At 44.2% G+C, this 21,249-nt stretch overlaps 1 protein-coding gene across 1 annotated transcript in view; it reads right to left on the bottom strand.

The window, feature by feature from the left end:
- ARMC2 (armadillo repeat containing 2) overlaps window positions 1-21,249 on the bottom strand; it is an 87,962-nt gene that overhangs the window by 7,440 nt on the left and 59,273 nt on the right. The window contains exons 11-14 of the mRNA XM_080664229.1: window positions 18,930-19,029; window positions 6,563-6,881; window positions 2,747-2,869; window positions 2,299-2,412 (exon numbers count right to left, since the gene is read on the bottom strand). Of these exons, the coding sequence (XP_080520355.1) occupies window positions 2,299-2,412; window positions 2,747-2,869; window positions 6,563-6,881; window positions 18,930-19,029 (656 nt within the window). The remainder of the gene's footprint in view (window positions 1-2,298; window positions 2,413-2,746; window positions 2,870-6,562; window positions 6,882-18,929; window positions 19,030-21,249) is intronic.

Genomic DNA, 21,249 nt, shown 5'->3' on the forward strand with positions numbered 1-21,249 from the left:
ACCCTGCCAGGGGATTTAACCCTTTCTTCCTAAGGCATCACCCATTGCCCAGCAGTGACCTGTCCCACCCCAGCTCCTCTGTCCCCAGGCACCGCTGCATCTGACCCCGAGAGCGCTCCCTCTCATGGCTGTGGCTGTGGCTGTGGTAGAGTCCCTGCCCGTAGAAAGGAGGAAGCCATGGACTCCAGACACGCAGGTGACGTTCATCTTTAACATCTCACGGGCCTTTTTTTTTTTTTTTTTAAATATATTTTTATTGATTTCAGAGAGGAAGGGAGAGGGAGAGAGAGATGGAAACATCAATGATGAGAGAGAATCATTGACTGGATGCCCCCTGCACGCCCCACACTAAGGATTGAACCCACAACCCGGGTATGTGCCCTTGACTGGGAATCGAACCCTGACCTCCTGGTTGATAGGTAGAGCTCAACCACTGAGCCACGCCGGCCGGGCTCACCGGCCTTTTGGAATCTCCAGCAGCATTTTCCTCTAAATGCACGGCCCTGGTGAGGGCTCCTGATGGTATCTTCCCCCCAGTCCTCCAGCGCCACCGGAGTCTGAATCCGAGCCCTGGAACCCGGGCTGTGGCCAGGCAGGACTTCCTGGGTCGGGGACCGATCAAGTGAGGACCTCTCCCCACCTCCGGGAAGTGGTTTCCCTGACACCTGGGAATGGAACTCTTGTCTTGTTTTCCGGTCCCAGCAGGGCCTGGGCCAAGGGCTGGGGAGAAGGGAAAGGTGTGTTCTCTGCCTCCTCCCGTTTTCCTGCTCACTGGGAGCTGGCCACCCTGTTCCGACCTGGGCCCCACGGATGGGCCTGGGGGTGAGCTTGGCAAAGGCTGCCTCACACACATGTGTTCCTGAGTGTCTAAAGACTGTACACCAGGATGGGAGGGGTTACCTCTGCGGAAGTGAGATGGTGCGCACAGCCTGGTGCTGCTGTTCCTCTCTATCTCTGTTATCTACATTATCTGTCATAAACATGGATAATTGGGTTTTTGTGGAAGAAAAAGGGGTGCTGTGATAAATCATAAATCCCTAACTGGGAAGACCATGGAGGACAGTCACACCCCAGGCCTATACCTTCTTTCCTTAAAGGTTTTAAGCCAGGCCCTGTCCGCTGGTCGGCTGCATCGAGGGCCACACACCTTTGAGATGCCGGAAGTGACACCCCTCAGAGGGGTTACACCCTTAAGGAAGCAGTCCCCGCCTCGCTTCCTCCCACCCTCACCTACTTCTCCTCACACCCCCTCCTTATTTCAAATGCATAAGAGAGCCCGCAAACTTGTTATTTTCAGGAGCATTTGATATTTTGCTCCCCAGGGTATGGTGTCAGTTTGGCTCAAATCAGCTCATAAAAATTCTCTACAGGGTTGGACATTTCTTACATCAACATATTTTTAGTGATTATTCTCACATGAGCTATTTGAGACATACAAAGGATGGCTAGTATAAACTCGTGTGCACCTGCCACCCAATTTAAGAAAGGTCTGAATTTGCAAAGGAAGATGGAGATCAAATGCATTCAAAAGAAAAAGGACTACTGTACATGAAAAACTTTCTTTTTTAAGAAAGAAAACATCACAGATCCAATTTTATACCTGGGCATTCCTTCCCCTCCAACGATAACTTTTACCTGAAATGCGGAGTTTATCCGTTCCAAATACCATCGATACCTTACACCATCACTACATGAGTACATCACATAAACAATACCCAAGATTGTTCTGCATGTTTTAATACTTGCCTTAATGGCATTATTCTGTGTATATCCCCCTATCAGTAACATTTTTGCTCCTAGTTTATGGGTTTGAGGTTGATCCATGTTGATCCATGAACCTCTAGTTCATTTATTCATCACTGTAGGACATTTTATGGCACGAATAGACCATAATGTGCTTATCCTCTTGCCTGTTGATGGACATTTAAGTTGTTTCCATCTTTTGCTGTTACAAGAAGTACTGCAATGGGCATTCTAGTACCTGAAGGAGACGGTCTCTCGAGTAACTATTTCCAAGGACAGAAATGAGTAAATGAGTATAGATAACTTCCTCCCCGCCCCTCTCTCTGTCTCAGATGTCAGAAGACCTCCCACGAGGGAGAGGGATCACGGAGAACATGCCTAGTCCATCTTGGCATCCTGAGCTGACGGCCTTACTGCCTACGGAGCAGAATGTAAGACACTCACTCCTCCCAAAGCGGAAACAAGTGTCACATTGTCGTGGCCCAAGCTCTGAGTCGGCGCCGCTGTTTACTGGCAAGAAGTACATGTTTAGGAACTCAAGTGTCAGTAACTCACGGTTCTTCCGCACAATGAAATCGCAGACATCGCGGTCCTGGGAGAGATTTCCAAACACACGCACAGCCTCCAGGACTCCGTCCATGTTGTTACTCACGAGAAGCTTTACAAGCACTGGGTTTGGTGACCAGAGAGTAAAATCAGCGAATTTAAGTTCTGATTTAAAGGCGATTGGAAACCAATTATCAATAGCTCAATAATCATAGTAAATACTGATACTGACAATTCAAAAATTAAAAATGATAACAAAATACAAACTGCAGGGGCCTTCAGCAAGAATTAAGAAACTAACTTTTCTGCACAGTCTAATTTCCCAGAATTAAATCAGGCTCTTAGATATTTGTGCCAGGAAATGAGAATATATGAATGGTTCTAGTACTGTGTTGAGTTAATAAAATCAAAACCTTCAATGAACATGCCTCTACCCAAACCCAACTCTGAACCTTACATTCAGCAACATGTAGCTTTTGGTCTTGAATCACAGAGTTCTTCACTTGGTAGTAAGATAAGTTGTTGATTGTTGCTGTAGTATTGATCACCAGCTCCTCGCAGTCATCAATTGACTTGTATTCTGAAACAAAGTAAGGGTGTCACAGACTCATCGCAGGGGCAGTCACAATGCCGTCCTCACGGCAGCCACAACCCCAACCCCGGCGGCAGCAGGGACGCGCCCTTGTCCTGGGCAAGGTATGTGCAGGGGTGCCGCCTGCCCCGGCTGTTTGCTGCCTTATTTCTATGGCCCTTCCTGCAGGGAAACACTCCACATGCAGGGGACGCCTCCTGCCCAGGGTTTAGAACACTAAGATCCATCCCTCCAACCGAGGAGTCTGGAAAAGTCTAGGCCCTGTGTCTATAGTAAAGCAAAGATGCCAACGCCCCAGTGAGCCCAGCCGTCCCTAAGCCCCCCTGGTTCACCCTGACCCTAAACACACAGACTCTGGCCACTTCTCACTTGCTCTGCTACCCAGCCTTGGGCAAACTACGGCCTGCGGGCCGGATCCGGCTGTTCTATCCGGTTCTCTTGCTCTCCCCTCCGCTCCTTTACTTTGAATTTATATTAGTTCACACAAAAACTCCATCCATGCTTTTGTTCTGGCCCTCCGGTCCAGTTTAAGAACCCATTGTGGCCCTCGAGTCAAAAAGTTTGCCCACCCCTGATCTAGCCCATCTCTCACCCCTAATTGGCTTCTCTTCACCCACCTTTGCCTCCCTGAGTCCATCCTCAGCAAGGTTATCCTTTAAAAGTTAGTCAGATAACGTCATTGGTCTCACTTGCCCCCCAGACCCTCTCTGGGCTGCCCCAGTCCTGACCTCTGGCCTCATTTGCTGCTCCAGGCCCCCCCCCTCCCCCCATACGGGTCTGTGTGCTGTTTTTGAACATGGCGGCATGAGCCTTCCTGCGAATGCTGGCACTGCTATTCCCTCTGCCTGGAATATATTCTTTCCCCAGTTATCCACTTAGTTCACTCCTCACATGCTTTGGATTGTTGCTCAGATGTCACCTTATTGGACATAATTTCCTTAATCACCATATATAAAATGGCACCCATTTTTCTCTCTGCTCCTGACCCAACTTCAGTGTTTTCCCTAGAACTCGTGACCACTTGACTTATATGTTTAACATATGTCTTCTAGCCCTAAAATGTAAGTTCCACGAGGATGAGTGATTCATCTATTTTATTCATTGCTACATTCCCAGCATCTTAAGCAGTGTTTGCCATATAGGGAGTGCTCAATAACTAGTTGCTTAATGCAAGAATAAGTGAGTGAATAAATGACTAAATGAATGAATGAATGAGTGAATGAATGAGTGAATGAATGAATGAACCTTTTAGCTTAGCACACAAACCCTCAGTAATTCTTCCCCTGCCTTCCACTCAGCCTGCAGACTTATCTGGCCACAGTGCAGAGAAGGGCAGAGGCAAAGACGCCAGTGAGGAGCCTCCTGTGGTTCAGATGCCCAATCATGTAGCTTAGGCTTGTGTGGTAGTGGAGATGGAGCACAGTGGACAGACTGAAAACTATTTAGGGAGGAAAATGGAGAATATGTGGTGAAGGCTAGATTCGGGGGCAAGGGAGAGGAATCCCCCAGTATGATCCCTGCGTTTCTGAATTGCATAATTGGATGAATATAATCCAGAAGAGGTTCCAGTTGGGGAGAAGGTCATGAGTTCGGCTTTAGATATCTTGAGTTGCCTTTGAAGTACCCACATTTGGTGAGGGGTAAGCTGGATACATGGTCTGGCAGAGGAAGTCACACTGGTTACACTGAACCAATGATCAATACAGCAACTTGAGCAAGCCTCTGCCACTCACCTTCGATCCAGCATATCCCCTCCACCCCTGCCCCAGCCTGGCCGGGAGCTACCTCCACACCTGCACACACCTTGGGACCATGCTTGGTTAAGACGTGCCTTTTACCTCTTGTATTAAACCAAACTTCCTCAGGGAATAAGGGGGAGGGGGATGGCGCGGCAGTGAGCTGAGCAGGGGATGGATGTGCTAGCTCTTAAGTTTTCTGATTTCATTCTCTAGCCCTTTGGCCTTGTTTTCATGAAAGAGAATGGCCTTTTATAGCTTACTCTATTCAAAGGAAGATTCAGTCATTCATATGCTACAGAAGACATATTCTCACTAGAGGCCTGTTGCAGGAAGATTCCTGCAAGAATAGGGCTTCCTGAGGCCTTCTCTGCCACCCCGCCTGCTTCCCTCCCTTCTCCACAGCCCCGCCTGCTTCCCTCCCTTTGCCGCCTTCCTGCTTGCTTCTCCGCAGCTTCGCTCCCTTCTGCAGCACTGGGCTTCCTTCTACATTGTCTTCAGTCTTTGCTCTGCGCCTGGATATGCAAATTAACTGCCATCTTGTCTGGGTTAATTTGCATACTCTAGCCTGATTGGCTGGTGGGCGTGGCTTGTGGGCATAGTAGAGGTATGGTCAATTTGCATGCTTCTCTTTTATTAGATAGGATTTATTCTGTCTTTCTCCAAGTATTCATGGAGCGTCTACTGTGTCTGGACTCCCAAGCTGGCCTTGTGGGTGAGAGCACCGCTGGCTGAAGGACCAGTGTGTGTGTTAAGATGGAGTTACTTGATACGTTTTGGACTTGCTTGGGACCTGACAACCAAAACTTTGTTTCTCTTTCTTCCTTTTGGAACGAGAATGTCTAACCTGTGCCTGCCCCACCATTGTGTTTTGGAAGCATGCAACTTGCGGGTTTTACAGATTTATAGCTGGAGAGGAATTTTTGTTTCTCAGGATAAGTCATACCTCAAGTCACACAATACCTGATTTAGATGCTATTTAAATGAGATTATGGACCTTGGACTTTAGAGTTGATGCTGGAATGAGTAAAGACTTTTGGGGCTGCTGAGAAGGAATGAATGTATTTTTCATGTGAAAAGGATGTGAATTTGGGGGTACCAAGGGCAGAATATTATTGCCTGAATTGTGTCCACTTCCCCAGATTCATATATTAAAGCCCTAACCTCCAATGGGGCTGTATTTGGAAACAGGGGTTTTAAGAGGCAATTAAAGTTAAATGAAGTCATAAGGGTAGCGTTCTTATCCGGTAGGACTGGTGGAGTTATAAGGAGAGGAAGAGAGAGGCATTCTCTCGCTCTCCACGTGCACACCTCGAGGAAATGCCAGGTGAACAGTCATCTGCAAGCCGGGAAGAGAGCTCTCACAGGAACCTGATAGGCCAGCACCGGATGCTGGGCTTCCAGCCTCCTGAACTCTGAGAAATACATATCTGGTGTTTAAGCCAGCCGGTCTGTAGTGTTCTGTTATGGCAGCTTGAGCTGACTAATACAGGGGAAAGATAGGATCTGAATAACCTGGGGCTGTAATTACAAATAATGTGACAACCTGAAAAATAAAAAGCAAAGTAAGCTTTAATCATGTGAGCTAACCATGGGAAAATGTGGGATTTTAAACCCTTTGTGGTTATTTTGGCCAGTTTTTGGTAACTTGATTGGAATACTTCTTAAGTACTGCAATGTAATTCACATACCATAAAATTCACCTTCGTAACATGGGTTTTAGCAGTTATACATATTACTATTATTTTCATTTTTAAAAAAATCTGGATTATCTTTGAGGCATTTCTGAACAGAAGAGGACTTTTCTTTCACAGGGCTCAGAAGTCTCACTACAGCGAGCTGATTGTACGAATAAGACCCTCAGCACGCCCTGCCCACAGAGCTGTCCCTGGCTGCAGGGGGCAGCCCCCGTGTGCACCACAACTCCGCGGGCCCAGGGTCTTACCCAGAGTGGCGAGGAGCAGGCCCACCACCTGCGGGTCAGCGGCCAGGGCCGGCCCGACGCCGGGGTGGATGGCCACGTTGGCGAGCACGCGGGTCAGCTTGATGAGCACGTCCTCCACCTGGGCCTGCAGCTTCTGTGGCCTGGGCTGCTCTTCTCCATCGCCCGCTGGCCTCTTGGGATGCCGGTCCAGCTCGTAGAAGGCCCGGAACAGTGACAGCAGGGTCGGGATGCTCTCTTTCTCTTTGAAAAACTGCTCACGAGCCTGGTTGCTTTTCGCTGTCAGGTTGCCAAGAATGAAAACAATACGAACGACCAAGTCCTGCAATAAATGACAAAGTGTTTCAAGTGCACAGCGGCTGGACAAATAGTTGGAAAGAGTGTAGCATTTCATTTACTCACGACTTAATTAATAGTAAAAGGGAACACGTCTGGCTTCGACTAATGTGTACAGGAGTTGATTCCCAAGATTGGTGCAAACTGACAGAGGTGATCAAAGCGTTTGCCAGCGTTGAGAGAAGACAAACTGGTCTATGCTATGAGAAGGTCTGGTAACTCCAGATCCTTCATCGGAAATGCTGGCTCGCCTTTCCTCCCTCCCCTCCGACCCCCACCAGACCGACTAGTGGACTGGGATAGCATTACTAAGAACAATGCATTACGCAAATCTAACCTTGTTCTGGAGGATCCGAATCTTTTCCTGAAAGTTCACCTGTGGAAGCGCTGCGTTTCTAAACATCAGGCAATAATGTTCGGTCAGATTGTGTTACCGCGGGGTGTTAACGGGCATTACTGACATTTGGGGCTGGATAATTCTTCGCTGGGGGCTAGCTGCCTTGTGTTAGCGTTCCTGACCTCCAAGGCCAGGTATCAGCAGCACCTCCTCAGATGCCATAGCCAGAAATGACCCCTGGGGATACCACGGCCTTATCTCTACATACCACTTTAAAGCAGGGCTGTACTTGTCTTCTTGACCTGGGTAGTGGTTACGTGGGGGACACCTTTATAACTGTTTGCTAACTGGTACATATGTGTTTCATGAACTTTTCTGTGTATATGATATATTTCACAATAAATTAATAAATGTTTCTAAAAACCCAAGATGAGAACATTGTACAACTAAACCAGATACAGAAACAGTTAACGTTTGTAATTCGACAACAGACCTATGAGTGTGGTTGACCTTGCACACGGTGGTGAAGGAGGTCCTGGGAGGGGGAGATTTGAAAGGAGAACTTAGGACAGGTTACAACCGGCTTGGGTGCTAGTGGTATTGTGCGGGGTGCTAAGCTGTTTGTCAGACAAGGAGCCAGCTTAGAGAAGTGCCGGGTCAGGCAACCAGCGAGGGTGGAGTCAGGATGTGAACCCAGGATTACCCAGCCCTGGAGTCCTTCTACATCCATGGCCTACTTCCCACGTGTTTGTCATTTAGTAATCTCCTCCTTGGACTTGCCTTCTTTCAGCACAGCCAGGGAATGATCTCCTTTTAAAATGCAACTATGTCACCGGGAGGGATTCCAATAAACCTTTGTTTATCAGATTAGTAGTTACCAGCAGCCTTAAAGAAAAGGGCCAAAAGGCAGAGGAGGCCTGGGCTGTAGGTAAAAGCAGGTTTCCTTAGTGATCATCTTTCTTCAAAATACAAAGGAGCTTTACCAACCCCCACATGTGGTTAATCCAGGAAGACTCAATGCTGCTTTTCTTTTAAAAGGTCCCTCGGGCCCCTCCCACTTCTAAGATTCTTTTGTTCTAACATCTCTGTGGTCCCAACTGGCCTAGAGACGCAGGAAGAAGAAACTAGGCTGTAAGGCAGGAAGGGTTCACACTGCTAGGAGACGTCTCTCCCTGCCTTCAGAGAGGAAAAGGAGGGGGCGGCTCCTGGCAGCAGCGATGCCAACTGCAGGATGGCATGTGAGATCCACGAAAGGGGCCTGCAGATTGTGCAGTCTGCCTCAACACGCTTCCAGCAACGGCTGCGCTCACTGTCTGTCCTCTTTCTCAGGGCTGGCTGAGGCTTCCTCCCTCCTCCCCCTTCTCAGAACTTCTCCACGAAGCCAGGGAGCACGGAGTAGGCCAAAATAGAAGCAGTTTCCAGGAGGCTGGCAGAAGGGGCGTTTCCTTTTTCCCAAGCCGGCGCTTGTCTTGACTCATGTGGAATCCTACGAGCGGAGGCTGAGCAGGAGGGCGCCGCGGGCCCAGCTCACCACCGCGGCCTCCGCACCGGGCACAGCACTGCACCAGGACGGCATGAGGGAGAGGTAGCGGACTGTTCCACCGCACAGTTCATCTCCAGTCCACAGAATATCACTCAACTCAAAGTCCTCTAAGGATTTGAAAAATTGGACAAAGGCCAAAAATCACTGATTGGCAGAGACTACGATTCCTCAGCAGGAAACTCATTCAATATGCAATTCTCTTCGGAGGTACAGATTCTCTCCTTCCTTCTTAGACAGTATCTGAGAACTACATATAAATTGACAGTGCTCTTTTATGGCATTTCTACTAAATTTAACCCAAAGTTGCTTATTCCTACCACAGCTATGAAACAGCAAAATGAAGATGAAATAGGATAGATATTTTTTTTTTTAAAAAGGCAGTCTAGTATAACCAGTTCATAATGACTTTCTAATTTTGCTTGAAATGGCATCGGCCTAGCAACAGCTGTGGCCAACCAGAGCTCAGACAGGTACACCCACTGTAAGAAGCCTGACCTCAACCGTGCTTCCCAGGTACCGCCTGTGGGATATTCTCTTTGGCTTCACATGTGTGGAGCCCTAATGAGTAAGCATGTTACACAATCTGAATGAGCCCCACGGGGCTGCAGATAAAACTGCTTTCACTGGAACAAAACAAGGAGCAGGACGCTGCTCAGCAGAACGGTCCACGTCCGTTTCCAGCAGCAGCAGTAGTGGGTGTTGAACGTTACTTTCCACATGAGAGAGGTTGGCCTCAAGTCACAGAAGGAGATGTCCCTCTACTGATTAAGAGGCTCACTGACCCCAAAGTCCAACACAGGTGAAGAGAAGAGGCAGAACTTGAGTAGATGCCAAAACTACCACCAGCCCATCTCCTCATTCCCAATGACCCTCATCTTCCCAGACTCAGCCCAAGGGACATCTTTGATTCCTCCCTGTCTCACTCCCAACCAGTCACCAAGTTGCCTCTGCTCCATCATCTCAAAATCTCCCCCAACTCTCTCCTTCCCATGCTCGCTCTGGTTAACCTGTTGGGAGACCCTTGTCCCAGACCCTTGACGAGCTCCTCCCTGTGAGATGAACGTTAACACCTCTTCTTGAAGAACAGTTCCTACGCCATCTCCTTGCTCAAAACGTCCACTGCCTATCAAGTGTCAAAGCCAGTATCTAAGGCACCATCTGGCCCATGGGACCACTTCTGCTTTACCTCACACGGCTCCCCGCTCACAGCCAGCCACAGGGAACGCCTTTCTCCTGACTCCCACACCCTTCCTACCCACCTTAAAATGGCTGATGTGCATCATGTTGACCTGGGGAAGGAACCACCTTGGGCTGTCACAGAAAGAAGACCAGTAAACGATGTTCTACTTCACTTAGTAGAGGAGTACTTACTTCTAAGTAAAGAACAACCTTTTAGAAAGATTTTTAAAAACGGGTTTAAATTGCAGGGGTTGTCAATGTGCTTAACCAGAAAATGAAGTTTATCAACATGCTCTGTTTAAAACCTGGTTAGAAAGTTCTTGTGCAATCTGGATCTGAGAGCTGAATCAGGATTTGCAATTTATAACATTTACCCAACCTCCCACCCTCATTCAAACCCCAACATGAACTGAGCTTATAGGTGGCCAGGAGACCAGGTAAGTTTTACCAGTTTAGAAGATAGACCGCACTACTGTAAAAATGCTAACAAACCCTAGGGTATGGAAAGTGGGCCAACAGTTTGCGTAAGTGCCAAACCATATATAATAGAAGGATCTGGGATGCTGGATCTAGTCAAAATTTTTGATCTAGTCAAAAATCATTTAAAAACCAGGAGAGATTATACTTGATGCCTCCATCCATCTGTCCATTCCATCGGCACTCACTGACTGAGCATCCACATGTCAGTGATTTTCCACCGGTGTGCCACCAGTTTTTAAAACATGCAACACCTGACTAATGAGCAGCACTGACCTCTTTACCTTTAGATTCTCAAATAAAAAAATGGCAAAAGCTGTCTGGTGTGAATGAATCAAAATTATACCTTTTTTTTGGGTCAGGTCGGCAAAATATATATTTTTTGGTGTGCCGTAGAATTTTAGTAATTAGTTTTTGTGTGCCATGAGATGGAAAAGGTTGAAAATCACCGCACTGCCTGCTTCTGAGCACCAGGGCAATGCTGGAATCCCACTGTGTCCTATTCTTTAAGCCAGGCATTTGGGTTCCGTGCTGAGTCGGGGAGGAGCCAGTTCCACAAGGGCAAAGCAGCAGGAGCTGGAGAGAATGAACAAGCGGAGGGCTTGTGCTGCCGCCGGCCCGGTCAGGGGTGCAGACCAAGGCCAGGGCTCAAAAAAAGGAGCAAGCTCAGCCAAATGCTTTCAGCACCCACTGGGAATGCGCCTGCAGAGGGCCTGGGAAGAGAGCCACAGGGCACGCTCCTGCCAGGCAGGAGGCAGAGGGGGAGCTGCAGCCAAGTCGCCATATAAAGGCGCCAGGGTGAGAGGTGGAGGGGCCTGCCTACCCAATCCCCTCTGGCCCCAAAGAGGATGGAGGGGAGAGAGAGGTCATGCTATCCCTGGGCGGCCGCACAGCTGTGCCTGCCTTAGAGTGAACAGATGCCTGTGTCCACTGTCCCATCATTCCAGGTCTCATTTTCCACACCACGATGCCCAAGCATCCAGATCAGACGGCGCTCACATGGCTGAGATGGTGCTTAAGGAGAAGTCCGAATGGAATGAGGCATGACTTTCAAAGCAGCACAAGCAAGGACATGTCTGGTGGCTCCCGGACAGGGTTGCGCAGGCTCTGATGATGGCCCTACCTCTGGAAGCTGTGTTTTAACCCGCCTCCCCACCAACCGGACCTTTCTGAAGGTGGAGAGGGTTAGCCAGGCAGTTGTTCAATAGATGTGAGTGACGGGAATATAGATAAGGGTTCTTTTTTTGGGACCATGACCTTTGTAAAATATTGCCAGTCTTAAAAGTCATATTTGAGGCATTTTATCAGATATCCTGCCCGGCAGATATTTACAGAAGAAATGAGAAAAATCCCTTTATGTTCTTTCAAGAAACAAACCCGAATGTAATTTGCGGAGATGCTAAATGCAGCCACGCCGACGGCAGGGGCACCTCCCGAGGCAGGCTCCGCTGTGCGAGGCTGCTCTCCACCGCTCATTCCTTCGTTACTAGCCCATCTGTTTCACATGTGGTTTGTACCAAGTGCATTTCCCACCATCAAGCATACAATACGTGCACATTTTTCAATGGAATTTGTCATTTAATTGCGTTCTGGACAGTGGTTTTCATAGATATTTTACCTAATGCTGAAGTTTAGCTTTCGAATGGCATTAAACCAACCGAAATGTTGTGCTTCGGTCTCACTTTGTATGTGTATGGCCACTGGGGTTACTCGCTGTACTGGGGAGCTTGGGCAAAGTAACCTCATAGACGTGAGCCAAAGTCGCTTCCCTGAGGAAGCCCTTCGTTAGAGCTGGGAGGGGTGGATCACTGGTCTCCGAGACTCCTGCTGAACAGAACCCCTGGCTCATCTGTGACCACCGTGTACAGACAGGCCCCAGCCCCTGTGCAAAGAGGGGTGGTGTAAACCTGACCACGTTTTATTTTACATAAACTAATGTCCCTCAGATTTATTTGTTGCAATCTTCCAAAGGTTAGATATGGGTATATACAGAAGTTTCTCAAAGCAGGATTATCTGCAGGAATATTTTGTGACTATCCTATATAATAAAAGGCTAATATGCAAATCAACCAAAGAGCGGAAGGACCAGTTGCTATGACGTGCACTGATCACCAGGGGGCAGACGCTCAATGCAGGAGCTGCCCCCTGGTGGTCAGTGATCCAGAAGCCGGGCTCACGGCTGGTGAGCGCAGCAGCGGCCGTGGCAGGAGCCTCTCCAGCCTCCATAGCAGCACTAAGGATGTCAGTTGGACATCCACCGAGGGCTCCCGGACTGCGAGAGGGTGCAGGCCAGGCTGAGGGAATCCACCGCCCCCACCGGTGCACGGATTTCGTGCACTGGGCCTCTAGTTTTAAAATAAAAGTTGGTGGTTGTATCACTAACAAATCAACAACTCATGGCTGATCTAACCAACTGGAGGTTGATGAGTTCTCCCTCCGGCAGGTGGCGGTGAGAGTCCCACAGGAGGACCTGTGCTCAGCTCTCCTGAGTGGCCCCCTCTGACCAGCACCCAAGCCTCATCACTATGATGGCTATCAACGTGGTATCAGCGTTGTCAGTGCGTCTGGGCCCAAGACCACTTGTTTTGACACAAGTCTGGTGTACGGCACCATCCCGTGTTCTCTAGCTAAGAGCACCCCTCGGCTGCTGGTCCGAAAGGCAAAAGGCCTGTGGTTGTCACCACTGACTGGGGAAACGTACACCAACACCTGGCACAGCTAATGTGGTTCCTACTCTGTGAGAGTCACTCCCAGCCGCACGCCTGCAGAGGAAGACTGACCCTGTGTGGCTGATTGGATTAATCACTTCAGAATCTCTCGATGTTTTGTAGAAAACCTTCTGCTGTTAATATTGGAGAAAAAAATGTGTGAAGGAACCACCTTAATTTATACCACAGGTTCCCAACCTACTGTTCATCTGAATCCCTGGAGGACCCTCCTAGAAATAGGTTCCTGGGCCCATCCCAGCCCTGGGTCAGAACCTCCCAGGGTGGAGCCTGAGAACCTGGATTTTCAAAGCTCCCCAGGTGACTCCGATGATAAGCCACTGATTTAAATCAAAAAAGAATTAGAAATTTCACCACCTTAATAGCTATTGTTTTTATAATATCAACTTATAAGAATCATCTATGTTCCATGTTAATAATTCTCACAACACAGATGTGTAGAAAATAAAAGTGAAAATCTCATAGAGACAGATTTTAAAAAGACCCATTCTGATATGCTGAAGTCAGACTTTACCTTGACAAGAGATGAATATGCATAATGTCAAGAAACGGGAAAAAAGTTACTTGTGGCATTTTCTCGCTTACGTTTTCTTTTCTTTTCACGGGAAACAACAGCAGATGGGGGAGCGAATAGTCTACTTTTCCCGGTAGCCAGCAGCCCTGTGCTTACTTGGTCCCAAGCAGGATTTCCCCTGTGGAAGCACTGGTCACCCTCCTGCGAAGCTCCTCACCCGGATGATAAGGTCGCTTTAAGAGGCGTGTGTAAGATATGTCGTTTATTACTAGAGAGGGGCTTCTTTTCTTTTAAGATTTTTGTTTCTGTTCTTTGAAAATATAGTTAGCCATTAGCATGATTTAACTGAACAGTGAGTCTCAGAAAACGGAAATCTCTGCTGATTCCAAATGTCGTCTTCAGGCTTTTAAGACAGAGGCCATGCGGAGCCCTCAGAACAAAGATAAGGTGTAGAGACTCTTTCTGTTTCGTCACTTGGGGGTAGCTGTGTCTATTAGGAGACTACAAAGCTTCTAAAGTTTATGTCTGCAACCCACAGTTAATGTTGCAGAAACGTTTCCTGGAGCTGAAACAAAAATAGTTATAGGAAGCGATCATTCTATTTAAGAAGCTGCCAGAGAGCTGATGTAGGTTTCAAAGGCCAGTCCCAAACCTCAACTGTTCAAGTAAACCTCAGGTGTAGCAAAGTTTTCAGCCACCACAGAGGAATAGACTCAGATCATGGTGTAAATTTCTGGAAATTAATTTTCTTTCTAGGAAAGAGGGGGAATCAAATCGTATCCCGCTGGCCACCTGGGCCAAGGGAATGTGAGCATGCTGTGCTCATCTGAAGGAGTTTAAAACCCGTCGCTTCTATTTTGTTGTTGTATAAGGCAGCCCACCAACGTGAAAAGTGGGGGAGGGGCGGTGGAATTATTTTTTCCTCCTCCAAACTAAGGAGAAGTAAATATTTATGGAAGAAGCACTAGAGTACTATAAAAAATATTTTATGATACTTTACAGACTTCAAAACATTTTACATACTCAAAATTCATTCTTTAAACACGCATCATGAGCCTACAATGTCAAGCATCATCGCAGGTGTATCAAGACAGGGCCTGTGTCCTTCAGGAACTCCCCCTAGTGAGTGAGGCAGCTACACAAGTGATAACCATTTGCAGAATCAGAAAAGAAATATGTATTTATAAAGACCGATGGGAGCTTTTGGTTAATGATTTTAGCAAGTAGTTGGGACACCCACCAACTTCCTTGTAGCCTGAACAATTTCCCGGCTCTTCTAAAATAGTTTGGTTTTGAAGAAAATATAAATTGTGTATCTATTTCTCCCACAAAGAAAGCCAAAAAACAAACAAAGCTGGCTCAAAATGGTAACATGTCATTCTTTAGTACAAGTAAAAGACAGTATAAAGTCAAAGTATAATTTTAGGAACGCCAACAACATGATCTTCATACAAATATAAATTAACACATGTTAAAAAATTATCTCATTAATGAAGGATCCAATACAACGATAAAGTTGGTCCCAATGACAATCAAAGAACTGGGTGTCTATAAGCATTAAGAAGCATGTTGGGATAAGATTACTAGGTTAGATACACACCTGGCTAATAGCCTACAGTAGCAATTTTCAACCAGCGTGCCCCAAGAATGTTTAAAACATGCAATATACCTGACTATTTATTCAGTCAGGGGCACAGACCTCTTTTTCCTCAGATTGCCAAATAAAAAAAAAATGACAACAGCCAACACAATAGCCAGTGTGAATGAATCAAAACTATACCTATTTTTATTGTCAAATCAGCAAAGTATATATTTTTGGTGTGCTGCAGAATTTTAGTAATTAGTTTATGTGTGCCAGGAGATGAAAAGCGTTGAAAATTGCTGGCCTACAGGGTAATAAAACCATAACTTTTGAGGTTATCTTGTCTACCAGAGAGAAACCTACAAGTTAATGTGTAGCTTTCTGGTGTCTGGGCTTACTAAGTAGCAAGTTTAAACACAGACACATTCTCCTCAAGAATAAGCGCTGCCGATGAAACAGCGCCCCAGCATGACTTTGTCCGGACGTGCAGCCTCCCCTTGCCACACCCTATTTCTAAGTTTTGCGTAATTTTTCTTAATCGCAGTGATGTGGTTATTAACATCACGGACATACGGCTTGGATCCTAGCTCCGGGTAGACTAGCTAGGTGTACTAGCTGCATGAAAGTCTTTCAAATGAAGCACTGACGAGAAAGGAAGTGACTGGTCTTGAAAGGCTTCCCAGAGAAGAGGATGTGAGAGGTGCACCTTGAAACATAAACCTGCTTTTGAGGACTAGAAGTAACCAGAGAAATTTCATCAGAGTCTCTTAGGCCCTTCTCACTAAGGGCCTATTTGTATTCCATTTTATTTCAGACTTTTTAGGTGTTCCTTTTAACAAGTGTGGTTATGATGTCCACCTAGTAATTGCAAGCAAATGCATAATTGCCAAAGGCAGGCAACCATCACCAAAAGGCAGAGGTAACAATCAAGAGAAATGAAAGGGAGAGAAATCTACAGAAAGAAGACACAAACGTTTAAAGAACCTCATGGGGTCGACAAAGAGCCTCTGGTTATTATTATTTTTTAAAATATATTTTATTGATTTTTTACAGAGAGGAAGGGAGAGGGATAGAGAGTCAGAAACATCGATGAGAGAGAAACATCGATCAGCTGCCTCTTGCACACCCCCTACTGGGGATGTGCCGCAACCAAGGTACATGCCCTTGACTGGAATCGAACCTGGGACCCTTCAGTTCGCAGGCCGACGCTCTATCCACTGAGCCAAACCGGTCAGGGCGCCTCTGGTTATTTTTAATATCTTTTGTGATATATTTGAATATGATTTTCACCACAATGATTGAAATAAGTTTGGTGATTAAGGGGATACATTATACATCTTCTTGATGGTTCTGAATAAACAGCATGTTACCAAACATGGTTTATAAGGTGCTCTTTGTTCTTTAGATGAAAATAATTTTAATAGAAATACAAAATTATAATGTAAATAAATAGAGAAAAATATGGCTTTTAAACACCAATATTGCTTTGCAGATAACTACTGGACTAAGGTGAAAAGTAGTTCAGTGAGAAGTGTGGTAAATTTTATGCCAATCAGAATTTAAGCCATTTAGTCTCTGGAACCAGAAAAAGCATACCCTTCCCATACTGACACATCAAGTGTCTCATATTGGCAAGATACCAGAATTTTTGTCTGTTTATTAAACATGGCTTTCATCTAAGCTACAATCAGAGAGACAAATATTAGTAATGCCATAAGGCTATTTGTCACTACTCAACTGATGGATGTTCTTTCTTTATAAGTTATGACAACTTGAAATCAAACTGTTAAAAACAAGTGTTTTCTTTCATCCACATTTGAAAATTCTAGTGCAAGGCAAAGAGGTTTTCTCCAGTAACCGTCATCTAAGTTATGTATGATCAAAACACCAGAGCAAAAAAAGAATAATGATGATAAAATAAATTTACAGTGGAAGTCCATGAAGTAAATCCACAACATAAAATTACAAAGTAAAATCCACAACTAAATCTTTTTTTTATAATCTAAAATAATACTTTTAATACTATGGTATTTAGCATTTCTACCAGTTTAGTTTATTCTCTAAAAAAGAAACCAGTAGGTATGCCTAAGCTTTTCATGGGGTTAATTTACTTGTCCAAAGATTTTAGTTCTGATAATGTATTGTACCAAAATCTAAAATAATAAATGCTTAATGGACACTTACATTAACAGGAGATTGTGAATACTTTAAGGTAAGTTAATCAAATTCATTCTTTGACAAGGCAAATTCTTATACCTTGAAATCTTTCAAAGTATGTAATTTAGAGAAAATATAAAGTACATAGGGAAAGCCTTTGTAAGCCAAATACTCAAAATCAGAAACTTAAATGCATATTTGAAAATCAGTTTTTAACAATTAAATAAAAACTTAAACCTTTAAGCAAGCTTTTATCATCTTTAAAATGTAAATTATATAGTAAGAGCATAGAATTTTCTGTCATTCATATCACCAAAAAGAGACCTGTAACCTTTTAATAAATCGCTAATAATAGTGTAAAATCTGACAAATTTTATCATTTTCATTATTTTTACCCAGTTCTGTACTTGGCTGAGTAAAAATAAGCTTAATGCTATTTGTGGCAAATAGGGATTATGTTGTGAAGTGGCTTTGATATGGTTAATATAATAATAACAAACAAATATTCTTAGCATATACATAACTTATTTGTTAACTGATGAAATTTACTATATGATTTTGAAAATTATCCACGGCTATAAAATGTCTCCAATAAAGAGTTGATGTCACTTTGATCATTTATAAAGGTGAATAAAATTGGACTGCATTTAATGACTATTCAAAAACTTATAATACAAATTTATATTTGTACTAAGTATTATAGTTTTATTAAGGAGAAGTCTTTGTGAGTTCTTCCTTTTTTTTTTATTACAGAGAGAGGAAGGGAGAGGGAGAGAAGGATAGGAACATCAATGATGAGAGAGAATCTTTAATAGGTTGCCTCCTGAACACCCCCCACCAGGGATCAAGCCCACAACCCTGGCATGTGCTCTGACCAGGAATCAAACCATGACCTTCTGGTTCATAGGTCAACGCTCAACCACTGAGCCACTCCAGCTGGGCGAGTTCTTCATTTTTTTAAACAACTATACATGGTTTTGCCCAATTCATTAAAACCAAACTATTTCCTTTAAATACTTATGTAGAAATTTTATTTTCTAAATATAAGGTCAAAGAAATAGAGAATTTCGGTGCCAGAAGACTTTTTAGAATATACCAAGTGTAGGGCTATCCAAAACTTCATTTATATCAGAAGTCCCTATAGTTTTTGTTGACGTGCAGATGGCCTGGCCCCTCCCCACCCATCTGCCTCAATAGGCTTGGGTGGGGTCTGGAAATAACCAGTGCACCCCCACCTCACTCCATGGTGATTCTCATGTAGGGGAAGAACAAGGCTGTGGTAGTCCACCCAGTCCCCCCAGTCAGGAATCCTCCTACCACATGGACATTTTATTGAGGCCTTTTCTGCCTCAAACTACTCCCTCTCCAACTCTTTGCCTCCTGGGGCAGCCCATTACACATCTAATGGAAGTTTCTAATAGAAACCTTTACATTTAAAATACCAAGTCATTCAACATGGGCTTACATGAATACACCGATGCAAAGACACACTGGAGAATTAAATGCGCGAAGAACTGACCTGATTCTTCTGATATTTGTTTATCAGATTCAAAAACAAGGCGTAGCATCTGGAATCGTTGGCCAAGGCAATACAGCAGTCACGGTAAGAAGTAAGTTTGCTGCAGAAATGCCAAATGGGAAAATAAAAATAAACTTTGTTTTTCTATAAAATTCAAGTACACATTGTGTTACTTTAAATGCAGATCTTCAAAGCATTGCCCAGTGCATGAAAAGAGTCTAGAAACAGTCCACACACCAGTCCAGAGAAGCCTCGGGGAGGTTTGCTGTCTGCGGTAGGCTCTGGGGGCATGGAGTGGGGAAACAAGGAAAGTTCTTTGGTAAACAGAAACCTGAAGCCTGTAACACATGCATATGGTGTAAATTTTCATAACCCACAAAATCATGGTCCAGAAAATGCAAGCCAAGAAATTTAGACAAAATCTGTTTGGATACCAACCAGTGAATCCCCTGGGACCCCACCAGCAGAAAATGTGCTAGGGGTGCGCCCTAGGCTGCTACTGGTACGCTAATGTCAGGCAAAATGGATCGGAAGGCAAAAAGCCTTAAGAACAGCTTCAAAGTTTCTAAAGCAAGGAAGCATGCAAACAAACAAAACCAACAAGGCAATATGGACAGACTTACGTCACATTGGGAGATATTTATAAACTTCTCATTAATTGATAGATTAATAGGTAACACATCATTACTATTTTAAAAACTTGACCATGTACCAGGCCATTAACAAGTCTCAGTGCATCTTTTGAGAATTGGTATCACACAGATCACATTCTCTGGTCAGTGAAATAAAATTAGAAATCAATATTTAAAATTCATTAAAAATACACCTTTGGAAATGTAAAAACACAATTTTTGGGTCAAAGAAACATGAAAATAAAAAAAGCACTTAGCCAAAACCGGTTTGGCTCAGTGGATAGAGCATCAGCCTGCGGACTGAAGGGTCCCAGGTTCAATTCCGGTCAAGGGCATATAGCTTGGTTGCGGGCACATCCCCAGTGGGAGGTGTGCAGAAGGCAGCTGATCGATGTTTCTCTCTCATCGATGTTTCTGACTATCTATCACTCTTCCTTCCTCTCTGTAAAAAATCAATAAAATATATTAAAAAAAAAAAAAAAAAAAGCACTTAGATACACTACAAATACTACAAAATACTACCAATCAACATTGTTGGGATGTAGCTAAAGCAGTAGTTAGGAAAAAAAAAAAGCCTTAAAAGGTTAAAAAGACAAGAATTGAGTTTCTAACTAAAACAGTTAAAAGAAAAATATATTCAAGGAAAGTAGATAAAAGGGATTAATAAGGATGAGAACAGAAGTAATAAAAAAGAAAATAAACATGCAGTAGGGTGGATCAATAAATCTCTTGGTTCTGCAAAAAACTGGTAAAAAATTGGAAAGACTGATAAAAAAAAGAGAAACATCATAAATAATCAAAATGAGGAATGAAAATCAATATTAACAATAAAGAGGCAGTGTAAATAGTGGTTAAATGTATGACCTCTAGAGGCAGACTAGCTGGTTTGAACTGCAACTCTGAGATTTACTAGCTGTGTGGCCCTGGAAGAACTACCAAACCTCTCTACGCCTCGATTTCCACATATAAAATGAGGATAATAACTACAGTTCCGGTCTTTTAAAGTTGTCATAAGGAGTAAATCAATTAGTAGCTGGCAAGTGCTTAGACTATTGCCTGGCATGTAGTAGGCACTATAAAGTATTTGTTAAAAAAGTAAAATAAATAAAAAGGGACATAATTAGAGATGGATAAGAGGATATTTGGGACAATATCCCAAAAATGTTGATTGGTAGTATTTTATAGTATTTGTAATGTATCTAAGTGCTTTTTTTTTATTTTCATGTTTCTTTGACCCAAAACTTAGATAAAATGGACAAATTCATAGGGAAAAAAAATTTTTTTTTGAAATTGACACAAAGAGAAATAGGAAATGTGGTTAGGTACTTGACCAATAGAGAAAGTGACTCAGTAGTCAACGGTATTCACACATACACACAAGGATAAAATAGCTTCTCAAGCAAGTTCTGTAAGCTTTTCAAGAAAAAGATAAGTTTAATTTTCACAAATTCTTCTAGAAAAGAAAAAAAAACCCAAAATACTTTCCAATTCGTTTTCTGAGGTTCGTGTAAACCTGACATGAAAACCAGACAAGGCCAATATGACAAAGGAAAAATACAGGTCAATGTAACTTGTGACCATAAATGAAAAACCCTAAACTAACTATTAGTGAACTAAACCTAGCAAAATGTGATGGTTTAACATGAAAAAATCCATTAATGTAATCTACTACATTAAAATTTAAGAAA

This window comes from Plecotus auritus, assembly GCF_963455305.1.
Source record: "Plecotus auritus genome assembly, chromosome: 4".
Lineage (NCBI taxonomy): Eukaryota > Metazoa > Chordata > Mammalia > Chiroptera > Vespertilionidae > Plecotus > Plecotus auritus.